The 15,181-nt window shown below is 41.9% G+C and overlaps 1 protein-coding gene across 3 annotated transcripts in view; it reads right to left on the bottom strand.

The window, feature by feature from the left end:
• Positions 1 to 15,181, bottom strand: part of LOC149187038 (Protein kinase superfamily protein) — a 409,207-nt gene that overhangs the window by 58,185 nt on the left and 335,841 nt on the right. For 2 of the 3 annotated variants that reach the window (XM_089411265.1, XM_089411264.1), the window contains exon 12: positions 11,781 to 12,011. The exons of the other annotated variant lie outside the window; for it this stretch is intronic. In XM_089411265.1, the coding sequence (XP_089267391.1) occupies positions 11,781 to 12,011 (231 nt within the window). The remainder of the gene's footprint in view (positions 1 to 11,780; positions 12,012 to 15,181) is intronic. 3 annotated transcript variants of the gene reach the window in all.

Genomic DNA, 15,181 nt, shown 5'->3' with positions numbered 1-15,181 from the left:
CGACATGCAGAAAGTGCCATTCCTGAAGATGAAGTTGAAGTTGAAGAATGCTCCACATGGATGTTATGTTTCTTCATTGCGGCTTCCAAGGCTTCCATCTTCTTAAAGCATTTAGATTCTAAGTGGCCATCTCGATTACAAAAGTTACAATGTCTATCAGTCTTCTTCCATTTGTTTTTATTGGTCTTATCATTTTGCTGAAATGATCTTTCATTTTGAGGCTGAGTTTGCTTAGGACCCTTGTTTGGTTTAGGACCATTCTTTTTAGGATATGACTTCTTAGGATTCTTTGAATTTGGTTGCTGCTGGGCGGCTAACGCTTTCTTGGAAGAGTTTCCAAGATTAAGAAGACCAAGGTGTAAGAGTTTTTCTTGTTCTCTTATTAAAGAATCACAAAAAGAGTCAAAGGAAGGGGCCTTGTAGTCTTTTCCTTGACAAATGAAAGCTTCCCTTGTAGAATGGAAGGTGGAAACAAATACAGAGTAGGCTGGTCCCAACTTAGTAAGGATGGAATAAATAAGGTTACTATCTTCTTTCTTAACCTTAACACCTTCCAAGAGATATCTAAGGGTCTTGAATTTGGCCAAGAAATCTTCAATGCAAGAAAAATTATTAGGATCCAATGTAAGCAACTCATTTTCAAGTTGATGGGCTCTAATTTCATTTTTAATCCCAAAAACTTTAGTGATTTGTTCCAATGCTTCATGAGGAGTTTCAAGTTCTGCAATATGGAATCTAAGATCAGGAGAAATAGACATCCCTATCAAACCACGTGCTTGATCTTGTCTATTTTCCCATTTTGCAGCCTTGTCTTCATCTTTTGGTTTCTTCTCTTGGTCTGTGGCTATTCTGTAGAGACCTTTACTTCTAAGTAAATCTTCCATGTAGGATATCCATTGGAAGTAGTTAGTGCTGTCAAGAATGACTTGGCATGGACTTTCCATTTTTTTTTTTAAAACTGAAGCTGAAGATGCTGAAAGTAAGTGTTCCAATGGATAGATCTCGAAAAATTAGGCTGTTTTAAAAAAAACGGCTCTGAAAAAGGCTTCCGGATGAAGAAGTTATGGCTTTTTGAAAAAAAATTTGTTGAAGTTGCCGGCAAAGTGCGCGAATGTGCGGGAATGAAATAATCCGCCCCCACAAAATGGAGACTTGAACCCAAGACCTCTACTCTCTTAAAATAGCTTTGAACCAATTGATCTATACAAAAAATTTGAGAGACAGAGAGAGAGAGAGAGAGAGGGGGGGGGGCCTTGGTTTGCGTGCTTGCCTTGAGAAAGCTTTTTTTCTCTACAAAACACAAAACACAAAACCCAACACGGACATGCAAAGAAAACAAACCTTATGGCTCGAAGTTAGCTTTAGCCAAAAAACTAGATATTTTCAAAAATGAACTTTGCGGCTCAAAGTTAGCTTTAGCCGAAAAACTAAATATTTTTCTCAATGTTTCTGATTTTCCGAGATCACACTAAGGTGCAGGGAAAAGAGCATACGCATGAGAAAAATCCTTCCTTTCTGTTTCTGATTTGCCCAGATCGCACAGAGTCGCAGGGCAAAGAGCATACGCAGAAATGAAAGGTATAGATCCGGTTAAAAAAAAAGCTAAATAAACCGAAACCGAAATAAGCAGAGAGAAAATAACAGTAAACTGCAAATAAAGACTGTATACCTCCAGATCTTAAAAATGACGCAGCTAGGGCTACCGGAAACCTTTTCGCGTGAAACGAAAGGGGTTCCTCACTGGAACAGATGCTCCGAACACAACAGAGCAGTCCTCTCGGCCCGAAAGCAGTCAGAAACAACAGATCTAGGAAACGACAGTCAGATGCAGTTCTACCGGCTTCAGATTTGGATCACCAACGGACGCGGCCCTCAAATAGCTCTGATACCATGTAGGAATTTACAGGGTAAGTTCCTCAGAAAGAACACCAAAAGGACACCGCTCACAACCAGATCTCAAATCAATACACCAGTATTTTTGACGTGGTTAAAACCCTCAAAGAGGGAAACAGTCCACGGCCTGCGCCAACGTGGCTACTACAGGCAATTTATTAATCAAAGAATGAAAATTTACATAAGCTTCTCTCATGCACGGATTACCTGAACAATGACCCTCCATGCGCTTTAAATAGAACTCATGGACCAATCGGGTGTCAAGCCACGGATCAAGTGTCGGTAATACCGAGGAGAGAGTGAACCGTCGGATCACTACATATCGTGACCGTCGGATTGTAAGTTACAAAATGTACAACGGTAAAGAAACACACTTTACCTAACTCTATACTAGACCAAGTTGAACTTAACTATTTCCTATGTGTCGGAATATCCTAACAGAAATAAATAAGAAAGTACAGGAAGGATTTCTAATAGTTAGACTTAGAAATTCCAACATGGTGTCAGAGCGAGGTTGCAGATCACAGGATAAATGAGAGCAGCAGCAGCAGAAACAACTATCTCCAGTGACAGAAGCTGTTCCTAGCGGAAAAGCAACAAGGAAGGGGTGACGCAGTGCCTGTGTCATCAGTTTGAGCTAGGAAGACGATCAGCGTAGTGGTAGAGAGGAGCAGACCTGACCTACGCAGTGCTCGATCATCTTTCTCAGTTAGGAAGGATTGATGCCCGTGGCTAGGAGGTGTGGATTTTGCTGGTGCCAAGATTGCGCAGAGCCTAGAGGCTCTAACCTTTAGTTTGCTGGGGCATAGGAGGCTGTGGGTAAGTTGCGGAGTGAAGCTGGTGGGGTACTGTGGTCAGAATAGTACCTAATAGGGAAAGACCAAGGAGGAGGAAGTTGCGGCCGAGGATTTCTAGCCAAGAAATCTGGATCAGTGGTGCAACTGCACTAATGATCGGAGTGGGGGCATCTTGACATTGGCAGAAGGGTTTCCAGGGGGGAAATCGAGGCACAAAGGGAGTCACACTGAGAACTTCCAAGAGGGAAGTAGAGAGACTCGGAAGAGTCGAAAGAGGAGCAGCGAAATGGCCGTGAATGGGGTAAGAGATCAGGATAGACTAGACGAAGCCTCAAACTTCGTAGTCTTGAAGGCCAGGATCTTATCCGTTCTAGACAGGAATCGTCTCAAGCACTTCGCCTTGAACATGATAGCGATCCCAGTTGACTTGACTGAGAACGAAAAGTACGAGGAGGCAATGGCGAGGGCCAAGAGCATCATCCTCGACGGGGTCAAGGACCATGTAGTACCACATATTGCCGAAAAGGACACGACAAATGTGATGTGGGAGGCCCTGGCGAAATTGTATCAGCATACTTCCGTGCAGAGGAAGATGGTACTAGAAAATCAGCTGCGGTCATACCAGATGCAGAAGGGAGAACATATAGACACCTTCCTCAGTCGATCGAAGGATATCTGGGATCAGCTGACTTCCATAGGGGCCACATTGGATGAAGAGATGTTGGTGAGGACCGCATTGAGCGCAGTCTCAGAGGATTGGGAGGTATTTGTCTAGAGCATACTGGGCAGGTTGACCCTTCCAGATTGGGAGGAACTATGGGCGGTTCTTCGTCAAGAAGAGATTAGAAGGCTCAACAAGGCAAGAAGCAGCGGCAAGAGGGTCAGAATCAAGAAGGAGGAAGAAGAGGATGCTGCCCTAGCATCTGAGGGAAAGCAGGAGAAACCGAAGAAGAAGGAACTCTCTAAGGTCAAATGCTTCCACTGTGGGGAACTGGGTCACTATCCGAGCTAGTGTCCGAGGAAGAAGAGCAAGGGAGAGGCTTCTGAGACCAAGGCTGCGCCAACAAGGGCGGAGAAAGAAGTAGAGACAGATGATGACTGTGCCATGAGTGCTCACGCACCACTTGAGAGGAAGTGGGGAGACATTGAGCTGTAGTCAAACGGACTACAGGCGACGAGGGGCAGGATTCTAGAGGTACCCAACCTTTTGGATTATACCTTGCTACGAGAGCCCCAAAGAGGAGTAGCAGGACTGGCAGATGTCGGTAGAGACGGATGCGGATGGAGCGATAGAGGGAGCTACTGTGCAGGAGTCTTAGGACAGCGTGAAGCAGCAGTGCGAGATGCACTGAGTTGTTGCAACAACGCAAAGGTCAGAGAGGGAGCACTTGTCAGTGACAGAGGAAGCTTCAGCATTGGGAGTGTTTCTAGCCTGACGGAGATGTTAGAGTTGGGAGATTAGTTACTTACTTCTTAGTAACTAAGTTGCAGTGCAACAGTTAATAGTGGCAGTGATATGGGTAGCACGATGTAGTAAGATGAGAGGGGTTGCAGTGCAGATGCAGCAGTGGCAGTGGCTGGGCCATGGGTAGCAACACAGATGCAGAGGGAGCTGCCATACAGATGCAATAGTGGCAGTGGCAGGGCCATGGGTAGTAGTACTGATGCAGCAGTGCAGAGGATGTTGGGCAGCAGGCCTAGCATCAGTGCATGGACCGATGTCGGATGATCAGGGTGATGCTTAGTGAGTAGTATTACTAGAGCACAATCCTCGCTAAGAGGGAGTGTTGATTTGGGGTAGCATCGAATGTGCTCTAGCCATGAAAATTGGTGGAGAGGCTAAAGCACATGAGATCTCCAATACCCAAAAATGGTTTGGGCAAAATCTAACCAGTTTGAGAGATATTAAAATAATTAATATTTTTAATGAAGTCCCTAAGTCTAAACTTAGGGAAAATAAAATATTAATGTGAATTAATATAAAACTGAGTTAGAATGGTCCAAAAGTCATGGACCAAGCCAGATCTAATCTTAGCCGTTGATTAGGGACTTAATCTCGACCGTTGAATTGTCAATGAGAAAAGTATAAGAGGAGGCTTGAGGGTCACTTGGAGAACACACCGAGTTGATCACGAATTAGATTTTCTGGGGTAGGGCTTGCTGAGGAAATCGAAGGAGTGATCAGAGTTGTAGCTGAGGGGCAGTGAATGCAGTAGCAGAGAGGCAAAGATAGTACTGGGAGCATCAGCGCAGAAGTCGGGAGAGGGTTGACGTAGAGCGAGCTAGTGGCCACGCAGAAACAACCAGAGGCCACGCAGAAGCAGCGAGGAGCTACACAGAGCCTGAGGAGGGCCAACGTGGGAGACACAAAGGCTCCAAAGGCTAAAGCAGAGCCCAGAGAGGCTAACGGTGGGCTAGAGAGGCTGACATTGGGCCACAGGGGCCGACGCAGACCCTAGAGGTTGCCGCTAGGAGATTTCGTGGGGCAGATTGGGGCTGATATTAGTCTCTGACTGAGAGGTACTACTGCCGAGGGCATTCTCTGTTGGGTGAGCCATTTCTGGCACCCAGATTGTATTCTGAAACTGCTTAATAATAAAACCCTCAGATAACTGCATTGGTTTTCCCGCATTGGGGTTTTCCGGGGACATTAGTCCAAAAATAATGGTGTCACTTGTGTGCTTGTTTTTCCTTCAGTTGATGATCTGTATGTGTTGAGACTGTACTTGTATTTATTTTCAGTATTTACATGTTAAATAACTTGCTAATTAACAGAACAAGTAGGAAGAAATAAATAAGAAAGTACAGGAAGGATTTCTAACAGTTAGACTTAGAAATTCCAACAACCTAGAATTGTAAGTTCGAAAGAACTACAATTGGATAGGATCCTTGAGGAGTCCACCTCTTGGATCAATACCTTGCTACGGGAGCCTAGATCAAAAGTAGCAGGATGGACTAGTGTCAGTTGGTGCAGAGGAGTGCTCGAGTGACAATTGCAGTGGCTAGGAGCGCGGGACACTGAGCAACGTAGAGCAGAATTGGCAGCAGTGCAGAATCAGCAGCAACGCAAAGCAGTGTTGCAGGAATCGCCCCCCCCCCCCGGGATCCAAAGGCAGAATCGCGGATCGGAGCGAATCGATCCGGAATCCCCACTGGAAGCGCGATTCCGTTTTGGAGGTGGCGCGATTCCGGGCAAAAAAAACGATTCCTGCCATTTCATGTTGCAGCCCCCCGGAATCGCGGTTCGGCAGACGCTTCGGGCACGGGGTGGCGCCACGCAACCTGCCCGGAAGCGCACGCCACCCGCACGCCACCCAGGCGCAACCCGGACGCAACCCCGCGGGCAGCGAATTAAACATATATTTTTTTTTAATTTCTTTTAAAGTTTAACTTAACTAGCATGAGGGGGTGGGTTAGGTGAGTTTAGGGTGAGTTTAGGGTGACTTTAGAAAAGAATAAAGCCCCCATTCTCTTCTCATTTGCTCACTTTGAGTTTATGAGAGTTGGAGAAGAGAAGAGAGGAGAGGAGAAGAGAAGAGAGGAAAGGAGAGGAGAAGAGAGGAGAGCTTGGAGGAGTGAAGAAGGAGGAGCTAGGAGAAGGAGGAGGAGCTTGGAGCAAGAGCTTGGAGGACTTCATCTACAAGAGCTAAAGAGGTAAGTTCAAACCCCAAACTCCCTTGTTTTTTTGAAAAAAAAATTGTATTTTTCTCCTCTCTCTCCTACTCTTTCCCATTGTTTCTACTTGCTCCTTTATTTACAGGTTGTCCACCACCTATATCCATATTCCAAGATGGTGTTCTTTTGGCTTCTATGTATCATTCCACTCTTGGTTTTAATGATGGCAAGGGTGAGGAATAGAGGGGAAGAGGAAGGGGATGAACTTGGTCCTAATAGTAGTGACCCAATGTATGATGAGGAGGAAGGGTTTGAAGAGGAAGGGGATGAACTTGAAGAGGACACTGAAGCACAAGATGGGAAAGGTACATCAAATCCCTTGTGGAACTATGTGACCAAACTTGAAGGGGGAAAGGGTGGTGGATCTTACAAATGGATGTGCCCTCATGGTTGTCATGGAGGAAAACCATATACGGGTTCATATACCCGTCTGAGGAGGCATCTTTGTGGGGTGCTAGACAGTGATGAAAAAAAGGGTTCTGTGGGGGTAACCATTTGCCCAAACATTTCAAGTGAACAAAGACAAAAATACATCAAAATAGAGATGGCTGCACAACGAAAAAACAAGAAACAAAAAACTCATTCTGAATCAAGTGCAACCTCTAAATTTGGTAGTTGCCCATCTCCTCATGGTACTTTTGCAACCTCTGGAGGTAGAAAAACAATAGGGGATTTCCTTAATGTTACTGGGAGGGATGATGTGGATGGAAAGATAGTCCGTTTTCTTTGTGCTTGCGGTGTACCATTCAATGTGCTTCGCTCTCCCTATTGGCATGAAATGGTAAAGGCCATCAATGAAGCCCCAAAAGGATACAAGGCCCCCAACTATGAGAAAGCTAGAACAGTGTTATTAGAAAGAGAAAAAGCTAAGGTTCAAAGAGCTTTGACACGTTTTACACATGAGTGGGTGGATTCTGGGGTATCCATTGTATCAGATGGGTGGACAAATATTAGAAACCAACATTTGATAAATGTTGTTGGTGTTTCTTCTAGTGGTGCAGTATTTATTGCATCTCATGACTCCTCCTCCATCAGTGCAACTGCACCAAACATTGCAGATCTCCTATTGAAATCAATCAAAGATGTTGGTCCGAATAATGTGGTTCAAGTGATCACAGATAATGCAGCAAATTGTAAGTTAGCAGGAAAAATTATTGAGCGTACTCATCCACACATCTTTTGGTCTGGGTGCCTGGTTCACACATTGAACCTTTTGATGCATGATATTGTGAAACACAAAGATTGTGGGTGGATTGCTGAGGTTTACAGGAAAGGGAAGCAGCTCATTAAATTCATCACAAGGCATACAAGGGTAAACTACTTCTATGGCACTTACTCCAAGTTGCAATTGCTTAAAATTGCAAAGACAAGATTTGCTAGTTAGTACCTCACCTTTAGGCGGCTAGTGAGGGTGAGACAAGCTTTAACTAATCTGGTGTGTGCTGAAACATGGGATGAAATTAACGTCAGTACAGATGGTGCTAATGAAGTCAAGGACACTGTTCTTGACAGTTACTTTTGGTCACAGGTTAAATATGTTTTGCAATTCACCAAACCAATTTATTACATGATCAAGTTTGCAGAATCAGATCGACCAGTAATTGGGGAGGTGTATGAGCAAATGGATAGCATGTTGGGGCAGATTAAAGACATTGTTGAGCCTAGAGATACCACCTTGTACAATTATATTCGTGAAGAGGTGGAAAAACGATGGGATATGCTAAATGTTCCATTGCATGCATTAGCATATGTTTTGACACCTAAATACTATCATCCATCATGGCTTTCAAAACCAGCACCTGGGGGGGGAGTCAGGAGAAAACCACACCAAGATAAAGAGGTTCACGAAAAATATATGGCTGCATTGAGTAGATTAATCCCTGATGAGGAGGAGGCTGCATTGGTACGGAGACAGGTGAGCAACTATACGAGCAACACTGGTCCATTTTCGAGCATGCATGCAATTCAAGATCGAGAGCATTTTTCTGCTCTTGAGTGGTGGAACATGCATGGAGGGCCTACTCCACTTCTACAGAGTTTGGCATTGCGGGTGCTATCACAGGTGGTAAACACTTCTTCTGCAGAGAGGTGTTGGAGCTCTTATTCTTTCATCCACAGTGTTAAAAGGAACAGGTTGAATTTAGACCGGGCAGAGAGCTTGGTTTATGTTCATTACAACTTGCGATTGTTGTCCCATTACTGTGAAGATGCAAAGTCTAATAAAGACTTGTTGACTTGGGACAAGAATCCAGAGGAGCCCAATTTGGAGGATGGAGTGTTGCGACTAGAGCAATTAGAGGATTCTCTTATCCAGGTATGTCCATTGTGGTATGAATTTTCCAATTTTCCCTTATAAAGCATTTCTCTAATTCATGTTTTTAATTTTTTTGTTAACTAGTGTTTTTTTTTTTGCATGAATTTTTTGAGCGATTCTAGGATGATGACACGGGTGTTGATATGCCACCACCCCCACCCCCATCTGGTCCCTTGGTTTCTAGGTTCCATGGTTCAACACCAACGGCAGGGGGTTCTTCTTCATCAGTTCCAGTGCCACGACTTACACAGGGACCATCTTCTTCATTGCCACCACGTGGAGGCCCGCCATCACGTTCTATTCGTGGTGGAAGGAGGAGAGATTAGTAGATATATTCACAATCTACTTCTTTTTGTCATAGATTACTTTAGACTTGTAGACTTGTGAATTTGAATTTTGAACCTTTTTGGCTTGGCGGTGACCAAGTGACATATTTTGTAAACATTATTATTTGAATTTTGGACATGACAAATGTTGACAGTTGCTCACTTGCTAGATAAATCATAATATGCTCTATGTTTTATGTTTTATAATATGCTTAAATGTTTTATGTTTTATAATATGCTTAAAAATTTGATGTATGTTTGTAATAGCTAGAATATAGATGATTGTTGTACATACTAGTAACTACAACGGAATCATGGATGCCATATCTATCTTGATTTATGCAAAAATATGCATGTTTTCATGTCTTCTACAATTAATTTGGTATTTGGGATGTTTGTTTTGAGTATAAATGCAAAAAAATATATAAAAATATATATATATAGCAGACGCTTCCGCGGACGCTTCGCTCCCTAGATTTTTGGAAAATGACGCTTCCGCGCTCCGCGCTTCCGCTTCGCGCTTCCGCTTCGCTCCCGCTTCGTGCAACATTGACGCAAAGGCTTCAGAGGGTTAACGCAGAGATTAGCAGTAGTAAGAACTCCAACAACAGATGCATCATGCTGAACACTTGTTTAGTAATTTTGGATGCTTTTCTATTGCTAATGCAGTAGCAACAACAATTGGAGAAGGTTGCAGTGTAGATGCAGTGTTGGCAGTGGCAGTGCCAACAACAACACAAATGCAAAACTTATGAGGGTTGCAGTACATATGCAGTGTTGGCAGTGGTAGGGTCAACAACAGTACAAATGCATCATTTACACAGTCGTTGGTGGGCAGTGATGTCAGACATCGGTAGCGCAGAGGGAGATGTTATAGAGAAGGGTGATGCTTCAGCAGGTTGCATTACTAGAGCACATTCCTCGCTAAGAGGAAGTGTTGATTTCTGGTAGCATCGGATGTGCTCTAAGCCTCAAAATTTGCAGGGAGGCTTGGACACATGTATTCCAGAATACCCAGAAATCGTTTTGGGAAATTCCACCCGGAGAAGGTTTTATTAAAATAATTAATTATTTTTAATGGGTGCCTAAGTCTAAACTTAGGAAATTAAAATAATTAAAGGGTATTAATCAAACTGGGGGTGAAACTTCTAGAAGAAGATGAGGATCAAGCCAAAATGATCTAAGCCATTGATTATAATCTAATCTGGGCCGTTGGTTCTCAACGAGAAGATTATAAGAGGAGGCTTGATGGACATTTGGAAAACACAGAGGAGAAATATCAAGAGATCGAATTTCTCAGAGAGGGCAGCACAACAGTTGCTAGAGAATCAATCAAGGAGATTTCTTGCAATGAGGGGAAGGGATAGTTCCAGAGGGAGATTTCTTGATCCGCGAATACATTGCAGAGGAGGCAAAGAGAGATCCAGAAGAGGCAACACAGAGGCTATGTTGGGCAGCGTAAGCTCACATAGAGGCAACACATAGCTTCAGAGGGAGTCCGAAATTCAGCTGGAAAGTCGAATTCCAGTGCTAGAAGCCGAGGTGTGAGACCAGAGAGCCATTGGAACAAAGCTCGAGACAACAGGAGATCCGGGAAGAGGTGATGAAGATCCCCAGAGAGGTTGACGCAGTGATTGCGTAAAGGCAGTGTGGGGCTAGCCATCCAGGGCCTGGATCATTGTCAGATTGCCAGTGATAGTGTGAGGTATTTCTCACTAATCTTTTCCCAGTCAGATTCTCTGTATTGGATAGCCAGCAAGGCATCCAAAGATTGTATTCAGAAAACTCCTGCTTAATAATACAAACCCTCAGCTACTGCACCGGCTTTCCCGCATTGGGTTTTTCCGCGGACATTTGTCCAAAAATAATGGTGTCATTTGCTGTGTATTTCTTTCTTGCTCAATTTCTTGTTTGTGCATATAATTTTAATTGGTGAAGGCCGCAGTGTATTAGTTTCGGTATTTGTTGTAGGATGCAGTAAATAATTTGTTCAGTAATTTAACAAATAGAAGATACTTAATCAGTTGTTGCAGTGGAAATTTGGGTTTTCCAAATTTTCACATGTTCCATTGTCACCACAACCTACATATCTTGCTCTTTATGGATTTTCACTAATGGTAGGAGTCGTGGTAGGAAGGAGATCACTTAGAATAGATATGCTAGGTATAGGGCACAAAGTGATCAAGTTAAAGCTCATTTGAAAGAGAGGCTCAATAAAGGTACAAGGCTTCAAAGAAGCAAATCGCTCTATAATAAAAGCCACAAAAAAGAAGGCACAACACCAAGGGTTTTGAGGTCTTTTATGGTAATAGGTATTCACAAGGTCAAGGTCCGAGAGAAAAGGCTTCTTATGATATACTCAACAAGTACTAGCTCATACAACCTTCAAGGAAGTTCTCAAGTTGAGGGGAAAAGAACTAGGGTTTCCATCTTGGAGGAACATTGCATAAAATTCTTCCCAAATTTCCACATCATTAATGCTAGATAAGTAGTACTGACATTGAATTGATTACCAATGTTTTACCAAGACTTAAGAAGACATTGCACACAAACTGATTGTAGAGAGTAATATACCAACACTCTTACATCCACATAACTAGAATTAAATTAATGAAACAAAGAGGCAATTTCAAACTAGAGTTGAAGTCTCAGTGCTTCTAAGATCACATTTACTTTTGAAAACTCTAAAAACTCTGTAATTGGAAAAATGCAAAATACCTAGGTTGTTTTAAAGGAATCTCTTAACATTAAATAAACAATAATGGACCTGCTTACCTGGCTAAAAGAATCTGAGAATGATGATCTCGCAGTCAGGAACTCTAGAATTCTTCGAACATTGTTCAGAACAATTTTATCTTCGTCTGTAACTGTAGGAAGGAAAGCAGCAGACCTAACGGATCCCAGTAGAGGAACTGTGCCAAATACAGGAATGAGTCTCTCAACTCCTAAAATTGTAGCCAAATTTGCCAGCTGCTCCCGAGAGAGGGCATCGATACCTTTAACTATCTGTATAAGCAAAGATAGGATATGATAATCTTATTAATGCCCACAAATGACCAAAAAGTTAGGCCAATGGGACTCAAAAGTACTATCTAGTGGTGACAAACAGTAAGAGTGCTAAATCAACTCCTGTAAGCTAAAAGATAAAGCATACAATAAACAAAGCATAACTATTGTACGAGAAAAACCAAATGAATCTAAGGGATATATTACAAAGGCAGAAAATACAATAAGAAACTAGGAACAATATATTTAGTCACCTATAATTTATGGATAGCTTCGAAAATAATAGTAATCTTCAAGATTCTTAAGGCTTGTAGCTTAGATTTCCCCATAATCAGGGCGATTGAAAAGGTCTATCAGCCTCGTAAGAATTCATCGAGTACAATCATGATGATAAATGAAAAACAATTTTAAAAAGACCAACAACTTCAACGTTTCAATCAAGTCATTTCGTATCTGTTGAAAAACTGTTGATCATGCAGTTCAAATGTGGGATATTTACCAATTTTCATAAAAGCTCTCCTCAGTGATTTCAGCATTTAGTCTATCCCTTTCCATAGGGGAGACCTTACTAGGAAAAAATTTAAAACAACGATTTTTGGCTTCAACCACCATATCAGTCATAACATAGGGGATGACTTATATCGGATGGCTAAAGAGGTTTTTTGTCATGGAAAATTGCCAGAGTTTTAAACTAGGGGTTGATCAAATTAATTCCAAAACCTGTAGCCAAGTATTCTATTAGTGGGCAGCATCATATAGCTTTGCTACATGTATCTTATAAAAATCTTGGGGAAGGCAGCATCATTAGACATGACCATACTTGTTTAGGCGGAGTTCTTTCTGGTACAGTAATTTCCGTATGGGTGGCTATGGAATGGGCTAGGGAGACTAAACAAAATGCTATCCTACTGAAAATTGATTCTGACAAAGCTCATGACAGAACAGATTGGAGCTTCATCACCAAAATGCTGCAGTCTCTTGGATTTGGTGCTCATTTGTGTGGATATGGTTAATACTCTTGTTTCACATCAGCTTTTGTATCAGTAAATGGCTCTTTTCTGATAAATTATTCTGCAATAATCTTTTAGACAAGGTTTCCCATTGTCTCCTCATATGTTTTACCAAAAGTTGCATTGGTTTATCTATACAAAATGGCCAAGACTCAAGTACAGATTGCACTTTCTCTTCTAGAATGTTTTGAGAGTCAATAACATCAAGGCCCATTTGTCCCACGGTCTTTGCCTCACCCCTCTATAGCGTCTCTTCTTCCCGGAATTCTGTGGCTGTTGAATTTCATCCTTCAGCTTCGACCTCACGTCATCCTCCTGATGACATTGCTGGTGCTGGAGATGCGTGACTGTGCTCGATTCTTCTGCATACAGTCAATATTGCATGGACACGATGAATTTGGAACCATTGACAGCTATTAAGATGTAATTGGTTAAAAGCATCGTCCATTACATTTCCTGTATCTTCGACCATCATAAAGATAAATTGTCTGTTTCGTGAGTTGGGCAACTAGAACGATTAGGATATGATTTTGATTTTGATACTTTGACATTGCAGGGGTGGACTTCTCTGGCAAGTTATGATATTACTGATATTTTGATTTTGCAAGGGACAACTTCTCTGGCAAGTTAGGGGTGACATAAATAAACATAGAAAAATTGTCAGCTGTGCAAAGCCAGTTCTTTCTGTTTCCTTTTAATCGGGGGAGTTGTCTTTATTGTTTCATTGCATCGTTGAAGATTTAACACGCTGTATATTACAGTAGAATATGTTTATCTGCGATATTATAAAATTTATGAATGTTTAAATTTAATTAAGTACGAAAATGATAAAAAATTCCATGTTATGTTGAAAAGAGTTCCGCAAGGTCCTGGAAATAGAAAAATAGAGTTAGTACCTCAATAAAAAATCTCTGAAGAAAAAGCTTTATAGGAATCCGTAGAAGGTCAGCAGCAGAAACCCTAGTCTCCTTCCTTCGCACATGTGATGAGAGAGAGAGAAATAACCTGTGTTGCACGGGTACCCGCACCCGGGGGTGGGGTTCTCGAACCCGTCCCGGGTTCCCGCACCCAAGTACCGGATTCGGGTACGGGTTCTTCCCAGACGAACCCAGAAGAACCGGGTTCTTCAAAAAAAAAAATTTGGGTTCTTTTCCTTTAACGGGTTCTTGGGTTCTTCGAGTGCTTGGGTTCTTGGGTTCTTCGGGTTCTTTGGGTTCTTTGTGTGCTTGGGTTCTTCGGGTTCTTCGGGTTGGGTTCTTTGGGTTCTTCATAAAAAAACTATATTAAAAATTTAATTTTCAAATAATTTTTTTTTACCGAAATTTAATATGCCATAAACGAATGATATGCCATAGAATATAGAATATATGCCATAAACAAATGATATCATTTTTGGAGTCATTGATGGTCATTGGTCTGGATTGTCCTTCAGAGATGGTTGTAAGGTCTTCTGAATGTTTCTCAAGGAAATTTTCTACCATCATTTCCAAAGATTACAGTTTCCAAAGACTGTCTTTGTTCACATGCCTTAGCATTGCTCTGTGGGCATGACGTGCTGCTCAAGGGTAATGAATCATTGTAAAAATTTATCAACAGTGATAAGTTTTTGAAAACTTATGAGCGACACAGTATTCTGAAATCATATATGATTATGATATCTCAATATTATAAAAGGAACATTATGGGTGTACAATCCCACAAGCAGAATATCATATCATATTGGCTGTAGCTTTGTGGAAATATTTAATAAGGTGATGACCATAGTTGGAAAAAAAAGGGTAGCTGTTTGCACATTCATGAGTCCCTTCCTACCGCAGGAGACTCTTATGATCAGTCTCTCCATTAGTCTTATGCTATAAATTTATAAAAACAATTTCAAAACTTATGCCCAAGGTTTGTTAGAGTCTCAATGTAAATTATGAATCTCCTGTATTTGTGGATCTTCAATGCCTTTAATATTATATGGCATCGAAACCAAAACTGGAAAAGAGACCTCTTACTCTGTAATTTGAGCCTGCAGATTCTTGTAAATCAATTTGGAATGAATTTATGAAACATTCATTCCCGAGCCAAATAAGTTAATAACCATCAAATTATAAACTGTAAATTCACACATACAGGTTCAGACATTTTCGGTCAAATAGAAAGTAGGATTGAGAC

This window comes from Pinus tabuliformis, chromosome 3_1 (genome assembly GCF_031772625.1).
Source record: "Pinus tabuliformis cultivar Carrire ecotype Pingquan chromosome 3_1, CPIR1, whole genome shotgun sequence".
Lineage (NCBI taxonomy): Eukaryota > Viridiplantae > Streptophyta > Pinopsida > Pinales > Pinaceae > Pinus > Pinus tabuliformis.
Note: the sequence above shows the minus strand (reverse complement) of the source record. Positions and strands in the feature narration are given on the sequence as shown.